This window comes from Polistes fuscatus, unplaced genomic scaffold (assembly GCF_010416935.1).
Source record: "Polistes fuscatus isolate 324 unplaced genomic scaffold, CU_Pfus_HIC Scaffold12, whole genome shotgun sequence".
In the NCBI taxonomy this organism is placed as follows: domain Eukaryota; kingdom Metazoa; phylum Arthropoda; class Insecta; order Hymenoptera; family Vespidae; genus Polistes; species Polistes fuscatus.
This window is the reverse complement of record NW_025113020.1, coordinates 797,135-817,401: the sequence shown is the minus strand read 5'-3', so window position 1 is coordinate 817,401 and position 20,267 is coordinate 797,135. Positions and strand designations below refer to the sequence as shown.

General features: G+C 30.6%; 7 protein-coding genes and 2 long non-coding RNA genes across 18 annotated transcripts; 2 read left to right on the top strand and 7 right to left on the bottom strand.

The window, feature by feature from the left end:
- Nucleotides 1–1,930: 1,930 nt before the first annotated feature.
- On the top strand, nucleotides 1,931–11,489 carry LOC122526721. 7 transcript variants are annotated; one of them, XR_006306153.1, is made up of 9 exons: nucleotides 1,931–1,995; nucleotides 3,591–3,759; nucleotides 4,824–5,009; nucleotides 6,410–6,578; nucleotides 6,703–6,888; nucleotides 8,288–8,456; nucleotides 9,521–9,706; nucleotides 11,108–11,276; nucleotides 11,402–11,489. It is a non-coding gene; the product is annotated as an uncharacterized LOC122526721 (long non-coding RNA). The 7 variants fall into 7 exon arrangements; XR_006306147.1 differs by lacking the exon at nucleotides 1,931–1,995 and adding an exon at nucleotides 2,088–2,190; XR_006306148.1 differs by lacking the exon at nucleotides 1,931–1,995 and adding an exon at nucleotides 2,088–2,190 and having other exon boundaries at nucleotides 11,086–11,276.
- LOC122526701 (60S ribosomal protein L35a-like) lies at nucleotides 2,335–3,122 on the bottom strand. The gene is made up of 3 exons (XM_043650255.1): nucleotides 2,863–3,122; nucleotides 2,629–2,790; nucleotides 2,335–2,529 (listed from the first exon to the last, which is right to left on the bottom strand). The coding sequence occupies exons 1-3, from the start codon at nucleotides 3,118–3,120 to the stop codon at nucleotides 2,506–2,508; spliced, it is 444 nt and encodes a 147-aa protein (XP_043506190.1). The 5' UTR covers nucleotides 3,121–3,122; the 3' UTR covers nucleotides 2,335–2,505.
- LOC122526702 (60S ribosomal protein L35a-like) lies at nucleotides 5,167–5,941 on the bottom strand. Its single transcript, XM_043650256.1, has 3 exons — nucleotides 5,682–5,941; nucleotides 5,448–5,609; nucleotides 5,167–5,348 (listed from the first exon to the last, which is right to left on the bottom strand). Exons 1-3 carry the CDS (start codon nucleotides 5,937–5,939, stop codon nucleotides 5,325–5,327), a joined length of 444 nt encoding a protein of 147 aa, XP_043506191.1. The 5' UTR covers nucleotides 5,940–5,941; the 3' UTR covers nucleotides 5,167–5,324.
- LOC122526709 (60S ribosomal protein L35a-like) lies at nucleotides 7,046–8,333 on the bottom strand. Its single transcript, XM_043650265.1, has 4 exons — nucleotides 8,311–8,333; nucleotides 7,561–7,820; nucleotides 7,327–7,488; nucleotides 7,046–7,227 (listed from the first exon to the last, which is right to left on the bottom strand). Exons 2-4 carry the CDS (start codon nucleotides 7,816–7,818, stop codon nucleotides 7,204–7,206), a joined length of 444 nt encoding a protein of 147 aa, XP_043506200.1. The 5' UTR covers nucleotides 7,819–7,820; nucleotides 8,311–8,333; the 3' UTR covers nucleotides 7,046–7,203.
- Nucleotides 9,851–11,153, bottom strand: LOC122526703 (60S ribosomal protein L35a-like). The gene is made up of 4 exons (XM_043650257.1): nucleotides 11,131–11,153; nucleotides 10,379–10,638; nucleotides 10,145–10,306; nucleotides 9,851–10,045 (listed from the first exon to the last, which is right to left on the bottom strand). Exons 2-4 carry the CDS (start codon nucleotides 10,634–10,636, stop codon nucleotides 10,022–10,024), a joined length of 444 nt encoding a protein of 147 aa, XP_043506192.1. The 5' UTR covers nucleotides 10,637–10,638; nucleotides 11,131–11,153; the 3' UTR covers nucleotides 9,851–10,021.
- Nucleotides 11,490–11,560: 71 nt separating the features above from the next.
- LOC122526725 lies at nucleotides 11,561–19,143 on the top strand. Of its 4 annotated transcripts, none has more exons than XR_006306166.1 (7): nucleotides 11,561–11,596; nucleotides 12,998–13,166; nucleotides 14,230–14,415; nucleotides 15,817–15,985; nucleotides 16,111–16,296; nucleotides 17,698–17,866; nucleotides 18,930–19,143. It is a non-coding gene; the product is annotated as an uncharacterized LOC122526725 (long non-coding RNA). The 4 variants fall into 4 exon arrangements; XR_006306168.1 differs by having other exon boundaries at nucleotides 17,676–17,866; XR_006306167.1 differs by having other exon boundaries at nucleotides 15,795–15,985.
- LOC122526704 (60S ribosomal protein L35a-like) lies at nucleotides 11,741–13,043 on the bottom strand. Its single transcript, XM_043650258.1, has 4 exons — nucleotides 13,021–13,043; nucleotides 12,269–12,528; nucleotides 12,035–12,196; nucleotides 11,741–11,935 (listed from the first exon to the last, which is right to left on the bottom strand). Exons 2-4 carry the CDS (start codon nucleotides 12,524–12,526, stop codon nucleotides 11,912–11,914), a joined length of 444 nt encoding a protein of 147 aa, XP_043506193.1. The 5' UTR covers nucleotides 12,527–12,528; nucleotides 13,021–13,043; the 3' UTR covers nucleotides 11,741–11,911.
- LOC122526706 (60S ribosomal protein L35a-like) lies at nucleotides 14,560–15,862 on the bottom strand. Its single transcript, XM_043650263.1, has 4 exons — nucleotides 15,840–15,862; nucleotides 15,088–15,347; nucleotides 14,854–15,015; nucleotides 14,560–14,754 (listed from the first exon to the last, which is right to left on the bottom strand). The coding sequence occupies exons 2-4, from the start codon at nucleotides 15,343–15,345 to the stop codon at nucleotides 14,731–14,733; spliced, it is 444 nt and encodes a 147-aa protein (XP_043506198.1). The 5' UTR covers nucleotides 15,346–15,347; nucleotides 15,840–15,862; the 3' UTR covers nucleotides 14,560–14,730.
- Nucleotides 16,441–17,228, bottom strand: LOC122526707 (60S ribosomal protein L35a-like). Its single transcript, XM_043650264.1, has 3 exons — nucleotides 16,969–17,228; nucleotides 16,735–16,896; nucleotides 16,441–16,635 (listed from the first exon to the last, which is right to left on the bottom strand). The coding sequence occupies exons 1-3, from the start codon at nucleotides 17,224–17,226 to the stop codon at nucleotides 16,612–16,614; spliced, it is 444 nt and encodes a 147-aa protein (XP_043506199.1). The 5' UTR covers nucleotides 17,227–17,228; the 3' UTR covers nucleotides 16,441–16,611.
- Nucleotides 19,144–20,267: the final 1,124 nt, after the last annotated feature.

Genomic DNA, 20,267 nt, shown 5'->3' with positions numbered 1-20,267 from the left:
TGTTGTGGCTGACGGTTGATATGCTGTGGATTGTCGTCTTAGTAGCTGTGCCTGGGATTGAGAGCATGGTGTTTCTGTCTATTAACTTTCTGTGTCGTATATCTATTAATAGGCCATAGTGTGCTAAAAAGTCCGCACCAAGTATGGCTGTGATGACCTCAGCGATAATGAAAGTCCATTTGAAAGGACGTTTAAGACCTAGATCGAGAGTGATAGATTTGGTGCCATATGTTTTGATGTTTGATCCGTTTGCAGCGTATAAGCTTAGATGTTGTGCTGTTAGTTTCTCTTTGCAAAGCCTGCGAGGAAAGATAGTGACCATGGAGCCTGTGTCGACCAGATATTTTACATGCGTGCGTCTGTCGTAGACGTGGAGACGGGTTTCTGTCTTTTGTGATGAAATGGTGCTGCCCTGGTCCGTCTGTGCCGCGGACAGCATTTCTAGTTTCCCTGTTTGTCCTTCATCTGTGAGAAGCTACAAGGCAGTAAGCAGCGTTGTGCATTTATGCCGAAACGGCGATGATAATAGCAGATCCCCTCCTGGGAGCGTGATCGGCTGGGAGATCGTTGACCTTGGTACACCGAACGGCTGCGACTGCGTCTGTAGTTGTTGTTATTAGATTGAGCGAGTCTGAGCTCATTGCTTGGGCTGTCTAATCTCAAAATGAGGCTATTTAATTTTTCTTCTAAAATATCCATCCTTGTATCCCTAACGCTTTGGTTCCCAAAAACGGCGTTACGGTGCGAGACGGCCATCACACCCGATTCCGCGCAACTTTCCAGCATCGCATCCGCCACGTCCGCCAACTTTCCTAGAGGAACTTCTGTACAACCAACTAAGTATGTTCGAATATTCGTGGGCATGCTTTGGAGGAATTTGGTACGAAGAAATTCTTCATGGACCAAATCACCGGTCAGATTGCGCATTTCCCGTAGGAATTGTGACGGTTGTCTGTCGCCCAATTGTAGTTCATTGAGGAATCTTAAAATTCGTTTCTGTTTCGAATCTGTCAATCTGTGTAATATGAGTTCTTTAACAGCATTATACTTATCTCCTTCCGGTGGTTTTCGAAGAAAGTCTGATATTTTGTCCATGACATCAGGAGTCAATGCCTCGAAGAGAAGTTCGAACTTCCTGGCGTCCGAAGTGATACGTCTGTTCTTAAAGATATGCTCGATTTGTTGGAACCAAATGTCCGGCATACTGTTCAAGAATGTTGGTAATCTGACTGTAACCTCGTTTACTGAATCAGCTGTAGTTGTGGTTGTGGTTGTGGTTGTGGGATTGTTGGCTGTTTCCGCTCCATAGGTCGCCTGTTGGGAAGTGGACGCCTCTTGTGGCATTCGCCTCGTGTTCTCCGCCATGTTGGCCGCGTCTTCGTTCCGTCTTGCGGCTCTTGTGACTGGTGGTGAGCGAGTCAAATCGAACGACATGTTTTTGTAGATTTTCTTTTCTTTGATAATGATCCTCTTTTATACTAAGAATGCACGTGGTTGCACAATCCCTTTTGATCACGTCGGGGTCACCAATTGTAGCGTGTTCGCAGATATGAAATAATTATTAATTCACTAGGGAAGAATATTATTAGAATATTTTTATATTTTTAACGTATCAAAAAGGATTTTACAAAATATATATTAAACTTAACAAATGTAACAAAGAGAAAACGGAAGTAGTGATTAGAGTTCGGTCTTTTTGTCGCTGCTGGTAAAACGCGTGTTTCACGTTCGGTGGTTGTAACGGAAGAGAGCGAATGGAAGCGACTGTTCATATACTTGGTGCTTTTTTAATTCTTTGGTTTCGTCACTAGCGGCGTGACGGTAAGAGTGCCGGTGGCGCCAAGCTTTGGCGTGACGGCCACAAATAATAAGTAAGTTAATAATGCGATATTTTTAATTCGTATTATCAGTTTTCTTTTTTTTTTTTATATATCCAGAAATTCTTTGCAATTTATCACTAGGAATGTTCGACTAATAGTTCAATTTGAATTTAAGGTAATATGTGGCTTCTACTAGTTAATGAAATATTCAACGAATATTACGAGTATAAGGTTATATCATAAACGATTGAACAATGTGACCATTTTCAAAAGTAACGCATTCTATAATCTCTATAGAACAAGGAATTTCTAATAATCCATGACTATTATGACAAACAATGTACGCATCAAAGTTTCTACCTTTAACCAGGTATAATATAATTTAACTTTGTATAATATTACGAGAATCGTTCATTGTAATGAAACTAGAGAATATTACAACGAATAGATGAAGGAAATTTGGACGGGTAGTAAATTCAATTTATCGATCGTTCAAGTTATCGACACAAAAGGATAGAGCTCGCATATCGGTTTTATAGTACTTTTACCATTTTTTCATCGTTATTTTCTCAAAACAATTTCTCAAACAGCAAAACATCATATATTACAAATATATATATATTACAAAATTATAAATCAAATTGATATTTACATTTTTATTTATTTATTTATATTACGTATAAAATTAAACTCGACTAGGATACAGCATCTGCAATAGAATGAAGAAAATAAAAATTTATACCTTTCTGATTTAAATTTAGAGAAATTTGTGATCTATAGTTAATAATTAAAAAAAATCTCTACTTACAATTCTAATGCGATGACCCATAGCTTTGGCTGGCAAATTTCTCTTGAATTTAGCACGAACTGAACCACTGGTACCATGTGGACGCGTTACCTTACCCCAAATGGCTCTTACTTTAGTTTTTTTTGTAGTTTTATTACCAGGAACAGGTGTTCTGTTCTTAGCCTGAAAAGATAAATATTTGTAACTATATGCTCTCATTGTCAAATTATTATAATTCAATATTAAAACACTTACTTTGTATACGTAAACACATTTCTTGCCGATATAAAAATCAGAGTCACCTTTTGTTCTCGCTCCTTCAACCTTTAATAAAGCTGTATGTTCATGTTGATTACGAAGACCACGCTTGTAACCAGTAAAAATAGCTTTAGCATAAAGACGTCCATGTCTTTTGAAAGGCCGTTTTTTTAACGGTACAGGTTCTGAAGCCTTTTCTATTGGTTTCTTCTGAGCTTTTGTTTTGGATTTAGGAGTCGCAGCAACGTCTGCCATTTCTGTAAAAAAAAGGTTATTACAATAAGTAATATATAGAGTTTTGTGCATTTCAATTATATATCACTATAATCAATATTTATATTATTTATAAATATATTGAGGTTCATAAGTATTCATTTAATTTTTCAATAAAACTTATTTTTTTAAGTTCTTTTTAAGAACTTATACCATGTTTAAATCAATCAATGTATTATTTTATAAACACACAAAGTGTGATCTGTAATAACGATTGTTTGATGATTGAAAAAATGAAATATTTATTTCACTGTTTTTAACGTTATTATGTTGAAGACAAACATCGTGATACAAAGCAGTTTTTAGAATCTGTTGAAATCGTAAGATTATTTGCAAAATGTTGTTAAATTAAATTTCGTATTACACCTTAACATCACATTAAACAAATTCTCACTATTATCTGTGTGTCTTACTTTTTTATTAATTATAGAGATATGTTTAAATAATTATAGAAGCACATAAGGAACAGACGTACCGGATATTTATCACGTTCTAAAAAGACAGGAAACACTAGAAATGCCGGCCCTCTGCTGAAGAAAAGTTTTAACTAAAAAATGTGATTTTATCTACAGAGCAAGTATCGTTTAAATTGTAGATGCCGCCACAGGTTTAGAATAATAAGTAAGTTAATATCCCTGCACATTGTGGTATCATCGGTAACGAGGCTGCTGATAGAGTTGCTAAGAGGGCTATTTTCACCGGTAGAGATACCTCCCTTCTTCTCCCTGCAAGCGATTTTAAAAAACTATGGAAGGACAGGATGTGGTCTGAATTCCACGAATGGTTCATTTTTTCGAACATTGATAAAGGTAACTACTATAGAAATAACTTCTACGTCAACACGTCCAAACCATGGTTTAGTAAATTTAGCTTAAATAGACGCTCAGTTACTTCCATCAACAGGCTTCGGAGTGGTCATCACTCGTTGAATGCTTGCTTATTTAAATATGGTATTGTACAATCTCCATCTTGTAACTGCGGTGGTGTAGAAGAATCCCCGGACCACATTTTATTTCAGTGTTCCTTGTATGATGATCAAAGAGTCGAATTTATCAAAGTATTAACCGTGCTGTTAGGCCATGCCCCTTACAGCGCAGAATTTCTTTTAGGAAACTTGAGCCAGGGAATTTTGAACTGTTTAAGCAAATTTCTATTGTCTATTAAAAGATTTATATAATGAATTGTTAATAAGCCGTCAATGTTTATATGTTTAAGTACATTGGTATAGAAAGAGTGTTTTTATATAATTTTCATTACTTTGTTATGTTTTGTTACAAACTGAATTGAATACTATGCTTAATTTTGAATTTCATAGCTAAGTCATAAATTAAGACTAAACTGAATATGTGATAAACCATACTTATATAATATTGTGATAATGCTACTTAGGTAGTTTAATAATTTATATTAGCATAAAAATGTTAAATTTAATATTATTTGTAAATTTAAAATTTTTTTTAAAAAAAGTGATTGTACACCTCTAATATGTAAACGTTGGCTACATTGGTTTACACCAACGCCTTGTACCTTATATTATTTTTAATAAAAAAAAAAAAAAAAAAGTAAGTTAATAATGCGATATTTTTAATTCGTATTATCAGTTTTCTTTTTTTTTTTATATACCCAGAAATTCTTTGCAATTTATCACTAGGAATGTTCGACTAATAGTTCAATTCGAATTTAAGGTAATATGTGGTTTCTACTAGTTAATGAAATATTCAACGAATATTACGAGCATAAGGTTATATCATAAACGATTGAACAATGTGACCATTTTCAAAAATAACGCATTATAGAGAACAAGGAATTTCTAATAATCCATGTCTATTATGACAAACAATGTACGCATCAAAGTTTCTACCTTTAACCAGGTATAATATAATTTAACTTTGTATAATATTACGAGAATCGTTCATTGTAATGAAACTAGAGAATATTACAACGAATAGATGAAGGAAATTTGGACGGGTAGTAAATTCAATTTATCGATCGTTCAAGTTATCGACACAAAAGGATAGAGATCGCATATCGGTTTTATAGTACTTTTACCATTTTTTCATCGTTATTTTTTCAAAACAATTTCTCAAACAGCAAAACATCATATATTACAAATATATATATATTACAAAATTATAAATCAAATTGATATTTACATTTTTATTTATTTATTTATATTACGTATAAAATTAAACTCGACTAGGATACAGCATCTGCAATAGAATGAAGAAAATAAAAATTTATACCTTTCTGATTTAAATTTAGAGAAATTTGTGATCTATAGTTAATAATTAAAAAAAATCTCTACTTACAATTCTAATGCGATGACCCATAGCTTTGGCTGGCAAATTTCTCTTGAATTTAGCACGAACTGAACCACTGGTACCATGTGGACGCGTTACCTTACCCCAAATGGCTCTTACTTTAGTTTTTTTTGTAGTTTTATTACCAGGAACAGGTGTTCTGTTCTTAGCCTGAAAAGATAAATATTTGTAACTATATGCTCTCATTGTCAAATTATTATAATTCAATATTAAAACACTTACTTTGTATACGTAAACACATTTCTTGCCGATATAAAAATCAGAGTCACCTTTTGTTCTCGCTCCTTCAACCTTTAATAAAGCTGTATGTTCATGTTGATTACGAAGACCACGCTTGTAACCAGTAAAAATAGCTTTAGCATAAAGACGTCCATGTCTTTTGAAAGGCCGTTTTTTTAACGGTACAGGTTCTGAAGCCTTTTCTATTGGTTTCTTCTGAGCTTTTGTTTTGGATTTAGGAGTCGCAGCAACGTCTGCCATTTCTGTAAAAAAAAGGTTATTACAATAAGTAATATATAGAGTTTTGTGCATTTCAATTATATATCACTATAATCAATATTTATATTATTTATAAATATATTGAGGTTCATAAGTATTCATTTAATTTTTCAATAAAACTTATTTTTTTAAGTTCTTTTTAAGAACTTATACCATGTTTAAATCAATCAATGTATTATTTTTATAAACACACAAAGTGTGATCTGTAATAACGATTGTTTGATGATTGAAAAAATGAAATATTTATTTCACTGTTTTTAACGTTATTATGTTGAAGACAAACATCGTGATACAAAGCAGTTTTTAGAATCTGTTGAAATTGTAAGATTATTTGCAAAATGTTGTTAAATTAAATTTCGTATTACACCTTAACATCACATTAAACAAATTCTCACTATTATCTGTGTGTCTTACTTTTTATTAATTATAGAGATATGTTTAAATAATTATAGAAGCACATAAGGAACAGACGTACCGGATATTTATCACGTTCTAAAAAGACAGGAAACACTAGAAATGCCGGCCCTCTGCTGAAGAAAAATTTTAACTAAAAAATGTGTTTTTATCGACAGAGCAAGTATCGTTTAAATTGTAGATGCCGCCACAAGTTTAGAATAATAAGTAAGTTAATAATGCGATATTTTTAATTCGTATTATCAGTTTTCTTTTTTTTTTTTATATACCCAGAAATTCTTTGCAATTTATCACTAGGAATGTTCGACTAATAGTTCAATTTGAATTTAAGGTAATATGTGGTTTCTACTAGTTAATGAAATATTCAACGAATATTACGAGTATAAGGTTATATCATAAACGATTGAACAATGTGACCATTTTCAAAAATAACGCATTATAGAGAACAAGGAATTTCTAATAATCCATGTCTATTATGACAAACAATGTACGCATCAAAGTTTCTACCTTTAACCAGGTATAATATAATTTAACTTTGTATAATATTACGAGAATCGTTCATTGTAATGAAACTAGAGAATATTACAACGAATAGATGAAGGAAATTTGGACGGGTAGTAAATTCAATTTATCGATCGTTCAAGTTATCGACACAAAAGGATAGAGATCGCATATCGGTTTTATAGTACTTTTACCATTTTTTCATCGTTATTTTTTCAAAACAATTTCTCAAACAGCAAAACATCATATATTACAAATATATATATATTACAAAATTATAAATCAAATTGATATTTACATTTTTATTTATTTATTTATATTACGTATAAAATTAAACTCGACTAGGATACAGCATCTGCAATAGAATGAAGAAAATAAAAATTTATACCTTTCTGATTTAAATTTAGAGAAATTTGTGATCTATAGTTAATAATTAAAAAAAATCTCTACTTACAATTCTAATGCGATGACCCATAGCTTTGGCTGGCAAATTTCTCTTGAATTTAGCACGAACTGAACCACTGGTACCATGTGGACGCGTTACATTACCCCAAATGGCTCTTACTTTTGTTTTTTTTGTAGTTTTATTACCAGGAACAGGTGTTCTGTTCTTAGCCTGAAAAGATAAATATTTGTAACTATATGCTCTCATTGTCAAATTATTATAATTCAATATTAAAACACTTACTTTGTATACGTAAACACATTTCTTGCCGATATAAAAATCAGAGTCACCTTTTGTTCTCGCTCCTTCAACCTTTAATAAAGCTGTATGTTCATGTTGATTACGAAGACCACGCTTGTAACCAGTAAAAATAGCTTTAGCATAAAGACGTCCATGTCTTTTGAAAGGCCGTTTTTTTAACGGTACAGGTTCTGAAGCCTTTTCTATTGGCTTCTTCTGAGCTTTTGTTTTGGATTTAGGAGTCGCAGCAACGTCTGCCATTTCTGTAAAAAAAAGGTTATTACAATAAGTAATATATAGAGTTTTGTGCATTTCAATTATATCACTATAATCAATATTTATATTATTTATAAATATATTGAGGTTCATAAGTATTCATTTAATTTTTCAATAAAACTTATTTTTTTAAGTTCTTTTTAAGAACTTATACCATGTTTAAATCAATCAATGTATTATTTTTATAAACACACAAAGTGTGATCTGTAATAACGATTGTTTGATGATTGAAAAAATGAAATATTTATTTCACTGTTTTTAACGTTATTATGTTGAAGACAAACATCGTGATACAAAGCAGTTTTTAGAATCTGTTGAAATCGTAAGATTATTTGCAAAATGTTGTTAAATTAAATTTCGTATTACACCTTAACATCACATTAAACAAATTCTCACTATTATCTGTGTGTCTTACTTTTTTATTAATTATAGAGATATGTTTAAATAATTATAGAAGCACATAAGGAACAGACGTACCGGATATTTATCACGTTCTAAAAAGACAGGAAACACTAGAAATGCCGGCCCTCTGCTGAAGAAAAGTTTTAACTAAAAAATGTGATTTTATCTACAGAGCAAGTATCGTTTAAATTGTAGATGCCGCCACAGGTTTAGAATAATAAGTAAGTTAATATCCCTGCACATTGTGGTATCATCGGTAACGAGGCTGCTGATAGAGTTGCTAAGAGGGCTATTTTCACCGGTAGAGATACCTCCCTTCTTCTCCCTGCAAGCGATTTTAAAAAACTATGGAAGGACAGGATGTGGTCTGAATTCCACGAATGGTTCATTTTTTCGAACATTGATAAAGGTAACTACTATAGAAATAACTTCTACGTCAACACGTCCAAACCATGGTTTAGTAAATTTAGCTTAAATAGACGCTCAGTTACTTCCATCAACAGGCTTCGGAGTGGTCATCACTCGTTGAATGCTTGCTTATTTAAATATGGTATTGTACAATCTCCATCTTGTAACTGCGGTGGTGTAGAAGAATCCCCGGACCACATTTTATTTCAGTGTTCCTTGTATGATGATCAAAGAGTCGAATTTATCAAAGTATTAACCGTGCTGTTAGGCCATGCCCCTTACAGCGCAGAATTTCTTTTAGGAAACTTGAGCCAGGGAATTTTGAACTGTTTAAGCAAATTTCTATTGTCTATTAAAAGATTTATATAATGAATTGTTAATAAGCCGTCAATGTTTATATGTTTAAGTACATTGGTATAGAAAGAGTGTTTTTATATAATTTTCATTACTTTGTTATGTTTTGTTACAAACTGAATTGAATACTATGCTTAATTTTGAATTTCATAGCTAAGTCATAAATTAAGACTAAACTGAATATGTGATAAACCATACTTATATAATATTGTGATAATGCTACTTAGGTAGTTTAATAATTTATATTAGCATAAAAATGTTAAATTTAATATTATTTGTAAATTTAAAATTTTTTTTAAAAAAAGTGATTGTACACCTCTAATATGTAAACGTTGGCTACATTGGTTTACACCAACGCCTTGTACCTTATATTATTTTTAATAAAAAAAAAAAAAAAAAAGTAAGTTAATAATGCGATATTTTTAATTCGTATTATCAGTTTTCTTTTTTTTTTTATATACCCAGAAATTCTTTGCAATTTATCACTAGGAATGTTCGACTAATAGTTCAATTCGAATTTAAGGTAATATGTGGTTTCTACTAGTTAATGAAATATTCAACGAATATTACGAGCATAAGGTTATATCATAAACGATTGAACAATGTGACCATTTTCAAAAATAACGCATTATAGAGAACAAGGAATTTCTAATAATCCATGTCTATTATGACAAACAATGTACGCATCAAAGTTTCTACCTTTAACCAGGTATAATATAATTTAACTTTGTATAATATTACGAGAATCGTTCATTGTAATGAAACTAGAGAATATTACAACGAATAGATGAAGGAAATTTGGACGGGTAGTAAATTCAATTTATCGATCGTTCAAGTTATCGACACAAAAGGATAGAGCTCGCATATCGGTTTTATAGTACTTTTACCATTTTTTCATCGTTATTTTCTCAAAACAATTTCTCAAACAGCAAAACATCATATATTACAAACATATATATATTACAAAATTATAAATCAAATTGATATTTACATTTTTATTTATTTATTTATATTACGTATAAAATTAAACTCGACTAGGATACAGCATCTGCAATAGAATGAAGAAAATAAAAATTTATACCTTTCTGATTTAAATTTAGAGAAATTTGTGATCTATAGTTAATAATTAAAAAAAATCTCTACTTACAATTCTAATGCGATGACCCATAGCTTTGGCTGGCAAATTTCTCTTGAATTTAGCACGAACTGAACCACTGGTACCATGTGGACGCGTTACATTACCCCAAATGGCTCTTACTTTTGTTTTTTTTGTAGTTTTATTACCAGGAACAGGTGTTCTGTTCTTAGCCTGAAAAGATAAATATTTGTAACTATATGCTCTCATTGTCAAATTATTATAATTCAATATTAAAACACTTACTTTGTATACGTAAACACATTTCTTGCCGATATAAAAATCAGAGTCACCTTTTGTTCTCGCTCCTTCAACCTTTAATAAAGCTGTATGTTCATGTTGATTACGAAGACCACGCTTGTAACCAGTAAAAATAGCTTTAGCATAAAGACGTCCATGTCTTTTGAAAGGCCGTTTTTTTAACGGTACAGGTTCTGAAGCCTTTTCTATTGGCTTCTTCTGAGCTTTTGTTTTGGATTTAGGAGTCGCAGCAACGTCTGCCATTTCTGTAAAAAAAAGGTTATTACAATAAGTAATATATAGAGTTTTGTGCATTTCAATTATATATCACTATAATCAATATTTATATTATTTATAAATATATTGAGGTTCATAAGTATTCATTTAATTTTTCAATAAAACTTATTTTTTTAAGTTCTTTTTAAGAACTTATACCATGTTTAAATCAATCAATGTATTATTTTTATAAACACACAAAGTGTGATCTGTAATAACGATTGTTTGATGATTGAAAAAATGAAATATTTATTTCACTGTTTTTAACGTTATTATGTTGAAGACAAACATCGTGATACAAAGCAGTTTTTAGAATCTGTTGAAATCGTAAGATTATTTGCAAAATGTTGTTAAATTAAATTTCGTATTACACCTTAACATCACATTAAACAAATTCTCACTATTATCTGTGTGTCTTACTTTTTTATTAATTATAGAGATATGTTTAAATAATTATAGAAGCACATAAGGAACAGACGTACCGGATATTTATCACGTTCTAAAAAGACAGGAAACACTAGAAATGCCGGCCCTCTGCTGAAGAAAAGTTTTAACTAAAAAATGTGATTTTATCGACAGAGCAAGTATCGTTTAAATTGTAGATGCCGCCACAGGTTTAGAATAATAAGTAAGTTAATAATGCGATATTTTTAATTCGTATTATCAGTTTTCTTTTTTTTTTTTTATATATCCAGAAATTCTTTGCAATTTATCACTAGGAATGTTCGACTAATAGTTCAATTTGAATTTAAGGTAATATGTGGCTTCTACTAGTTAATGAAATATTCAACGAATATTACGAGTATAAGGTTATATCATAAACGATTGAACAATGTGACCATTTTCAAAAGTAACGCATTCTATAATCTCTATAGAACAAGGAATTTCTAATAATCCATGACTATTATGACAAACAATGTACGCATCAAAGTTTCTACCTTTAACCAGGTATAATATAATTTAACTTTGTATAATATTACGAGAATCGTTCATTGTAATGAAACTAGAGAATATTACAACGAATAGATGAAGGAAATTTGGACGGGTAGTAAATTCAATTTATCGATCGTTCAAGTTATCGACACAAAAGGATAGAGCTCGCATATCGGTTTTATAGTACTTTTACCATTTTTTCATCGTTATTTTCTCAAAACAATTTCTCAAACAGCAAAACATCATATATTACAAACATATATATATTACAAAATTATAAATCAAATTGATATTTACATTTTTATTTATTTATTTATATTACGTATAAAATTAAACTCGACTAGGATACAGCATCTGCAATAGAATGAAGAAAATAAAAATTTATACCTTTCTGATTTAAATTTAGAGAAATTTGTGATCTATAGTTAATAATTAAAAAAAATCTCTACTTACAATTCTAATGCGATGACCCATAGCTTTGGCTGGCAAATTTCTCTTGAATTTAGCACGAACTGAACCACTGGTACCATGTGGACGCGTTACATTACCCCAAATGGCTCTTACTTTTGTTTTTTTTGTAGTTTTATTACCAGGAACAGGTGTTCTGTTCTTAGCCTGAAAAGATAAATATTTGTAACTATATGCTCTCATTGTCAAATTATTATAATTCAATATTAAAACACTTACTTTGTATACGTAAACACATTTCTTGCCGATATAAAAATCAGAGTCACCTTTTGTTCTCGCTCCTTCAACCTTTAATAAAGCTGTATGTTCATGTTGATTACGAAGACCACGCTTGTAACCAGTAAAAATAGCTTTAGCATAAAGACGTCCATGTCTTTTGAAAGGCCGTTTTTTTAACGGTACAGGTTCTGAAGCCTTTTCTATTGGCTTCTTCTGAGCTTTTGTTTTGGATTTAGGAGTCGCAGCAACGTCTGCCATTTCTGTAAAAAAAAGGTTATTACAATAAGTAATATATAGAGTTTTGTGCATTTCAATTATATATCACTATAATCAATATTTATATTATTTATAAATATATTGAGGTTCATAAGTATTCATTTAATTTTTCAATAAAACTTATTTTTTTAAGTTCTTTTTAAGAACTTATACCATGTTTAAATCAATCAATGTATTATTTTTATAAACACACAAAGTGTGATCTGTAATAACGATTGTTTGATGATTGAAAAAATGAAATATTTATTTCACTGTTTTTAACGTTATTATGTTGAAGACAAACATCGTGATACAAAGCAGTTTTTAGAATCTGTTGAAATCGTAAGATTATTTGCAAAATGTTGTTAAATTAAATTTCGTATTACACCTTAACATCACATTAAACAAATTCTCACTATTATCTGTGTGTCTTACTTTTTTATTAATTATAGAGATATGTTTAAATAATTATAGAAGCACATAAGGAACAGACGTACCGGATATTTATCACGTTCTAAAAAGACAGGAAACACTAGAAATGCCGGCCCTCTGCTGAAGAAAAGTTTTAACTAAAAAATGTGATTTTATCTACAGAGCAAGTATCGTTTAAATTGTAGATGCCGCCACAGGTTTAGAATAATAAGTAAGTTAATATCCCTGCACATTGTGGTATCATCGGTAACGAGGCTGCTGATAGAGTTGCTAAGAGGGCTATTTTCACCGGTAGAGATACCTCCCTTCTTCTCCCTGCAAGCGATTTTAAAAAACTATGGAAGGACAGGATGTGGTCTGAATTCCACGAATGGTTCATTTTTTCGAACATTGATAAAGGTAACTACTATAGAAATAACTTCTACGTCAACACGTCCAAACCATGGTTTAGTAAATTTAGCTTAAATAGACGCTCAGTTACTTCCATCAACAGGCTTCGGAGTGGTCATCACTCGTTGAATGCTTGCTTATTTAAATATGGTATTGTACAATCTCCATCTTGTAACTGCGGTGGTGTAGAAGAATCCCCGGACCACATTTTATTTCAGTGTTCCTTGTATGATGATCAAAGAGTCGAATTTATCAAAGTATTAACCGTGCTGTTAGGCCATGCCCCTTACAGCGCAGAATTTCTTTTAGGAAACTTGAGCCAGGGAATTTTGAACTGTTTAAGCAAATTTCTATTGTCTATTAAAAGATTTATATAATGAATTGTTAATAAGCCGTCAATGTTTATATGTTTAAGTACATTGGTATAGAAAGAGTGTTTTTATATAATTTTCATTACTTTGTTATGTTTTGTTACAAACTGAATTGAATACTATGCTTAATTTTGAATTTCATAGCTAAGTCATAAATTAAGACTAAACTGAATATGTGATAAACCATACTTATATAATATTGTGATAATGCTACTTAGGTAGTTTAATAATTTATATTAGCATAAAAATGTTAAATTTAATATTATTTGTAAATTTAAAATTTTTTTTAAAAAAAGTGATTGTACACCTCTAATATGTAAACGTTGGCTACATTGGTTTACACCAACGCCTTGTACCTTATATTATTTTTAATAAAAAAAAAAAAAAAAAAGTAAGTTAATAATGCGATATTTTTAATTCGTATTATCAGTTTTCTTTTTTTTTTTTATACCCAGAAATTCTTTGCAATTTATCACTAGGAATGTTCGACTAATAGTTCAATTCGAATTTAAGGTAATATGTGGTTTCTACTAGTTAATGAAATATTCAACGAATATTACGAGCATAAGGTTATATCATAAACGATTGAACAATGTGACCATTTTCAAAAATAACGCATTATAGAGAACAAGGAATTTCTAATAATCCATGTCTATTATGACAAACAATGTACGCATCAAAGTTTCTACCTTTAACCAGGTATAATATAATTTAACTTTGTATAATATTACGAGAATCGTTCATTGTAATGAAACTAGAGAATATTACAACGAATAGATGAAGGAAATTTGGACGGGTAGTAAATTCAATTTATCGATCGTTCAAGTTATCGACACAAAAGGATAGAGCTCGCATATCGGTTTTATAGTACTTTTACCATTTTTTCATCGTTATTTTCTCAAAACAATTTCTCAAACAGCAAAACATCATATATTACAAACATATATATATTACAAAATTATAAATCAAATTGATATTTACATTTTTATTTATTTATTTATATTACGTATAAAATTAAACTCGACTAGGATACAGCATCTGCAATAGAATGAAGAAAATAAAAATTTATACCTTTCTGATTTAAATTTAGAGAAATTTGTGATCTATAGTTAATAATTAAAAAAAATCTCTACTTACAATTCTAATGCGATGACCCATAGCTTTGGCTGGCAAATTTCTCTTGAATTTAGCACGAACTGAACCACTGGTACCATGTGGACGCGTTACATTACCCCAAATGGCTCTTACTTTTGTTTTTTTTGTAGTTTTATTACCAGGAACAGGTGTTCTGTTCTTAGCCTGAAAAGATAAATATTTGTAACTATATGCTCTCATTGTCAAATTATTATAATTCAATATTAAAACACTTACTTTGTATACGTAAACACATTTCTTGCCGATATAAAAATCAGAGTCACCTTTTGTTCTCGCTCCTTCAACCTTTAATAAAGCTGTATGTTCATGTTGATTACGAAGACCACGCTTGTAACCAGTAAAAATAGCTTTAGCATAAAGACGTCCATGTCTTTTGAAAGGCCGTTTTTTTAACGGTACAGGTTCTGAAGCCTTTTCTATTGGCTTCTTCTGAGCTTTTGTTTTGGATTTAGGAGTCGCAGCAACGTCTGCCATTTCTGTAAAAAAAAGGTTATTACAATAAGTAATATATAGAGTTTTGTGCATTTCAATTATATATCACTATAATCAATATTTATATTATTTATAAATATATTGAGGTTCATAAGTATTCATTTAATTTTTCAATAAAACTTATTTTTTTAAGTTCTTTTTAAGAACTTATACCATGTTTAAATCAATCAATGTATTATTTTTATAAACACACAAAGTGTGATCTGTAATAACGATTGTTTGATGATTGAAAAAATGAAATATTTATTTCACTGTTTTTAACGTTATTATGTTGAAGACAAACATCGTGATACAAAGCAGTTTTTAGAATCTGTTGAAATCGTAAGATTATTTGCAAAATGTTGTTAAATTAAATTTCGTATTACACCTTAACATCACATTAAACAAATTCTCACTATTATCTGTGTGTCTTACTTTTTTATTAATTATAGAGATATGTTTAAATAATTATAGAAGCACATAAGGAACAGACGTACCGGATATTTATCACGTTCTAAAAAGACAGGAAACACTAGAAATGCCGGCCCTCTGCTGAAGAAAAGTTTTAACTAAAAAATGTGATTTTATCGACAGAGCAAGTATCGTTTAAATTGTAGATGCCGCCACAGGTTTAGAATAATAAGTAAGTTAATAATGCGATATTTTTAATTCGTATTATCAGTTTTCTTTTTTTTTTTTTATATATCCAGAAATTCTTTGCAATTTATCACTAGGAATGTTCGACTAATAGTTCAATTTGAATTTAAGGTAATATGTGGCTTCTACTAGTTAATGAAATATTCAACGAATATTACGAGTATAAGGTTATATCATAAACGATTGAACAATGTGACCATTTTCAAAAATAACGCATTATAGAGAACAAGGAATTTCTAATAATCCATGTCTATTATGACAAACAATGTACGCATCAAAGTTTCTACCTTTAACCAGGTATAATATAATTTAACTTTGTATAATATTACGAGAATCGTTCATTGTAATGAAACTAGAGAATATTACAACGAATAGATGAAGGAAATTTGGACGGGTAGTAAATTCAATTTATCGATCGTTCAAGTTATCGACACAAAAGGATAGAGCTCGCATATCGGTTTTATAGTACTTTTACCATTTTTTCATCGTTATTTTCTCAAAACAATTTCTCAAACAGCAAAACATCATATATTACAAATATATATATATTACAAAATTATAAATCAAATTGATATTTACATTTTTATTTATTTATTTATATTACGTATAAAATTAAACTCGACTAGGATACAGCATCTGCAATAGAATGAAGAAAATAAAAATTTATACCTTTCTGATTTAAATTTAGAGAAATTTGTGATCTATAGTTAATAATTAAAAAAAATCTCTACTTACAATTCTAATGCGATGACCCATAGCTTTGGCTGGCAAATTTCTCTTGAATTTAGCACGAACTGAACCACTGGTACCATGTGGACGCGTTACCTTACCCCAAATGGCTCTTACTTTAGTTTTTTTTGTAGTTTTATTACCAGGAACAGGTGTTCTGTTCTTAGCCTGAAAAGATAAATATTTGTAACTATATGCTCTCATTGTCAAATTATTATAATTCAATATTAAAACACTTACTTTGTATACGTAAACACATTTCTTGCCGATATAAAAATCAGAGTCACCTTTTGTTCTCGCTCCTTCAACCTTTAATAAAGCTGTATGTTCATGTTGATTACGAAGACCACGCTTGTAACCAGTAAAAATAGCTTTAGCATAAAGACGTCCATGTCTTTTGAAAGGCCGTTTTTTTAACGGTACAGGTTCTGAAGCCTTTTCTATTGGCTTCTTCTGAGCTTTTGTTTTGGATTTAGGAGTCGCAGCAACGTCTGCCATTTCTGTAAAAAAAAGGTTATTACAATAAGTAATATATAGAGTTTTGTGCATTTCAATTATATATCACTATAATCAATATTTATATTATTTATAAATATATTGAGGTTCATAAGTATTCATTTAATTTTTCAATAAAACTTATTTTTTTAAGTTCTTTTTAAGAACTTATACCATGTTTAAATCAATCAATGTATTATTTTTATAAACACACAAAGTGTGATCTGTAATAACGATTGTTTGATGATTGAAAAAATGAAATATTTATTTCACTGTTTTTAACGTTATTATGTTGAAGACAAACATCGTGATACAAAGCAGTTTTTAGAATCTGTTGAAATCGTAAGATTATTTGCAAAATGTTGTTAAATTAAATTTCGTATTACACCTTAACATCACATTAAACAAATTCTCACTATTATCTGTGTGTCTTACTTTTTTATTAATTATAGAGATATGTTTAAATAATTATAGAAGCACATAAGGAACAGACGTACCGGATATTTATCACGTTCTAAAAAGACAGGAAACACTAGAAATGCCGGCCCTCTGCTGAAGAAAAGTTTTAACTAAAAAATGTGATTTTATCTACAGAGCAAGTATCGTTTAAATTGTAGATGCCGCCACAGGTTTAGAATAATAAGTAAGTTAATATCCCTGCACATTGTGGTATCATCGGTAACGAGGCTGCTGATAGAGTTGCTAAGAGGGCTATTTTCACCGGTAGAGATACCTCCCTTCTTCTCCCTGCAAGCGATTTTAAAAAACTATGGAAGGACAGGATGTGGTCTGAATTCCACGAATGGTTCATTTTTTCGAACATTGATAAAGGTAACTACTATAGAAATAACTTCTACGTCAACACGTCCAAACCATGGTTTAGTAAATTTAGCTTAAATAGACGCTCAGTTACTTCCATCAACAGGCTTCGGAGTGGTCATCACTCGTTGAATGCTTGCTTATTTAAATATGGTATTGTACAATCTCCATCTTGTAACTGCGGTGGTGTAGAAGAATCCCCGGACCACATTTTATTTCAGTGTTCCTTGTATGATGATCAAAGAGTCGAATTTATCAAAGTATTAACCGTGCTGTTAGGCCATGCCCCTTACAGCGCAGAATTTCTTTTAGGAAACTTGAGCCAGGGAATTTTGAACTGTTTAAGCAAATTTCTATTGTCTATTAAAAGATTTATATAATGAATTGTTAATAAGCCGTCAATGTTTATATGTTTAAGTACATTGGTATAGAAAGAGTGTTTTTATATAATTTTCATTACTTTGTTATGTTTTGTTACAAACTGAATTGAATACTATGCTTAATTTTGAATTTCATAGCTAAGTCATAAATTAAGACTAAACTGAATATGTGATAAACCATACTTATATAATATTGTGATAATGCTACTTAGGTAGTTTAATAATTTATATTAGCATAAAAATGTTAAATTTAATATTATTTGTAAATTTAAAATTTTTTTTAAAAAAAGTGATTGTACACCTCTAATATGTAAACGTTGGCTACATTGGTTTACACCAACGCCTTGTACCTTATATTATTTTTAATAAAAAAAAAAAAAAAAAAGTAAGTTAATAATGCGATATTTTTAATTCGTATTATCAGTTTTCTTTTTTTTTTTTATACCCAGAAATTCTTTGCAATTTATCACTAGGAATGTTCGACTAATAGTTCAATTCGAATTTAAGGTAATATGTGGTTTCTACTAGTTAATGAAATATTCAACGAATATTACGAGCATAAGGTTATATCATAAACGATTGAACAATGTGACCATTTTCAAAAATAACGCATTATAGAGAACAAGGAATTTCTAATAATCCATGTCTATTATGACAAACAATGTACGCATCAAAGTTTCTACCTTTAACCAGGTATAATATAATTTAACTTTGTATAATATTACGAGAATCGTTCATTGTAATGAAACTAGAGAATATTACAACGAATAGATGAAGGAAATTTGGACGGGTAGTAAATTCAATTTATCGATCGTTCAAGTTATCGACACAAAAGGATAGAGATCGCATATCGGTTTTATAGTACTTTTACCATTTTTTCATCGTTTGTTTCTATTGCTCTCAAGGTTGTTACGAGTAAATTCAAAATCGAGTATTCTGCTTCGCGAAGCGTGCAAATTATCCGATGCAGAATGTATACCACGCCTGCGTGCAGAATCTACCGCATTTCGAGCTTTACCTTCGGTTACGATCCTTTCCGTTTCGTGAATCGTCACTAGCCCGCTCGCGTGTAAAAGCCGACTGAGAGGCGGGACTTGCTTCCCCACTCTTACAATTACTTTTACCACTATTTCTCGCTTATTTTTTCAAATACGAAGATAAACCATAGAACATCCTTTATATTTTTTTAATTCTCTACAACTTTTGTTTGAAATTTTTTCAGTTAAATGCCTAAATTCTAAGATAAGGCCATTTATTACTCTTTTTTACCCTTTTTCTAAAAAAACAGGACATTTTATTGCAAAAAAATTAGCATTATTTGATTCAGCGTCGTTAAGTTACCTTGAGATCAAGTTTACACACCTTAATCAACAATAGGAAGTTTGGCTATTTGTTACTTATCATATTGTATATGTTGCTTCCATGTCAGCCTTTTGTCTAGGATAATACCTAAATATTTGATCGAGTCTCTAACAGGAATATTTACCCCATTAATGACCACAGGGGGACACGTGCCTCTGCGCAATGTGAAGGTTATATGAGCTGATTTACTTTCGTTGATATTGATTCGCCATTTCTGACACCATTTTTCTAGTAAGTGCAGATGACGTTGGAGAATATCAGTCGCGTTTTGTGGATCACTCTCAGATGCTAGCAGAGCTGTATCGTCTGCAAATGTAGCAGTAGTTATCCCTTCTGAGGTAGGTAGATCTGCCGTGTAAATTGTGTACAGTATGGGCCCAAGTACGCTGCCTTGTGGAACACCGGACAAGATTGGATAAGCTGAAGTGAATTGGTTTTGATATTTAACCATGAATTTTCTATCTGTAAGGTAGGATTTAAGGA

Coding starts and splice junctions, on each gene's coding strand:
- LOC122526701 (XM_043650255.1), bottom strand. CDS start 3,120: ATGGCAGACGTTGCTGCGACTCCTAAATCCAAAACAAAAGCTCAGAAG. Junction 2,791..2,862: donor AATGTGTTTACGTATACAAA/GTAAGTGTTTTA, acceptor TTATCTTTTCAG/GCTAAGAACAGAACACCTGT. Junction 2,530..2,628: donor TGGGTCATCGCATTAGAATT/GTAAGTAGAGAT, acceptor ATTCTATTGCAG/ATGCTGTATCCTAGTCGAGT.
- LOC122526702 (XM_043650256.1), bottom strand. CDS start 5,939: ATGGCAGACGTTGCTGCGACTCCTAAATCCAAAACAAAAGCTCAGAAG. Junction 5,610..5,681: donor AATGTGTTTACGTATACAAA/GTAAGTGTTTTA, acceptor TTATCTTTTCAG/GCTAAGAACAGAACACCTGT. Junction 5,349..5,447: donor TGGGTCATCGCATTAGAATT/GTAAGTAGAGAT, acceptor ATTCTATTGCAG/ATGCTGTATCCTAGTCGAGT.
- LOC122526709 (XM_043650265.1), bottom strand. CDS start 7,818: ATGGCAGACGTTGCTGCGACTCCTAAATCCAAAACAAAAGCTCAGAAG. Junction 7,489..7,560: donor AATGTGTTTACGTATACAAA/GTAAGTGTTTTA, acceptor TTATCTTTTCAG/GCTAAGAACAGAACACCTGT. Junction 7,228..7,326: donor TGGGTCATCGCATTAGAATT/GTAAGTAGAGAT, acceptor ATTCTATTGCAG/ATGCTGTATCCTAGTCGAGT.
- LOC122526703 (XM_043650257.1), bottom strand. CDS start 10,636: ATGGCAGACGTTGCTGCGACTCCTAAATCCAAAACAAAAGCTCAGAAG. Junction 10,307..10,378: donor AATGTGTTTACGTATACAAA/GTAAGTGTTTTA, acceptor TTATCTTTTCAG/GCTAAGAACAGAACACCTGT. Junction 10,046..10,144: donor TGGGTCATCGCATTAGAATT/GTAAGTAGAGAT, acceptor ATTCTATTGCAG/ATGCTGTATCCTAGTCGAGT.
- LOC122526704 (XM_043650258.1), bottom strand. CDS start 12,526: ATGGCAGACGTTGCTGCGACTCCTAAATCCAAAACAAAAGCTCAGAAG. Junction 12,197..12,268: donor AATGTGTTTACGTATACAAA/GTAAGTGTTTTA, acceptor TTATCTTTTCAG/GCTAAGAACAGAACACCTGT. Junction 11,936..12,034: donor TGGGTCATCGCATTAGAATT/GTAAGTAGAGAT, acceptor ATTCTATTGCAG/ATGCTGTATCCTAGTCGAGT.
- LOC122526706 (XM_043650263.1), bottom strand. CDS start 15,345: ATGGCAGACGTTGCTGCGACTCCTAAATCCAAAACAAAAGCTCAGAAG. Junction 15,016..15,087: donor AATGTGTTTACGTATACAAA/GTAAGTGTTTTA, acceptor TTATCTTTTCAG/GCTAAGAACAGAACACCTGT. Junction 14,755..14,853: donor TGGGTCATCGCATTAGAATT/GTAAGTAGAGAT, acceptor ATTCTATTGCAG/ATGCTGTATCCTAGTCGAGT.
- LOC122526707 (XM_043650264.1), bottom strand. CDS start 17,226: ATGGCAGACGTTGCTGCGACTCCTAAATCCAAAACAAAAGCTCAGAAG. Junction 16,897..16,968: donor AATGTGTTTACGTATACAAA/GTAAGTGTTTTA, acceptor TTATCTTTTCAG/GCTAAGAACAGAACACCTGT. Junction 16,636..16,734: donor TGGGTCATCGCATTAGAATT/GTAAGTAGAGAT, acceptor ATTCTATTGCAG/ATGCTGTATCCTAGTCGAGT.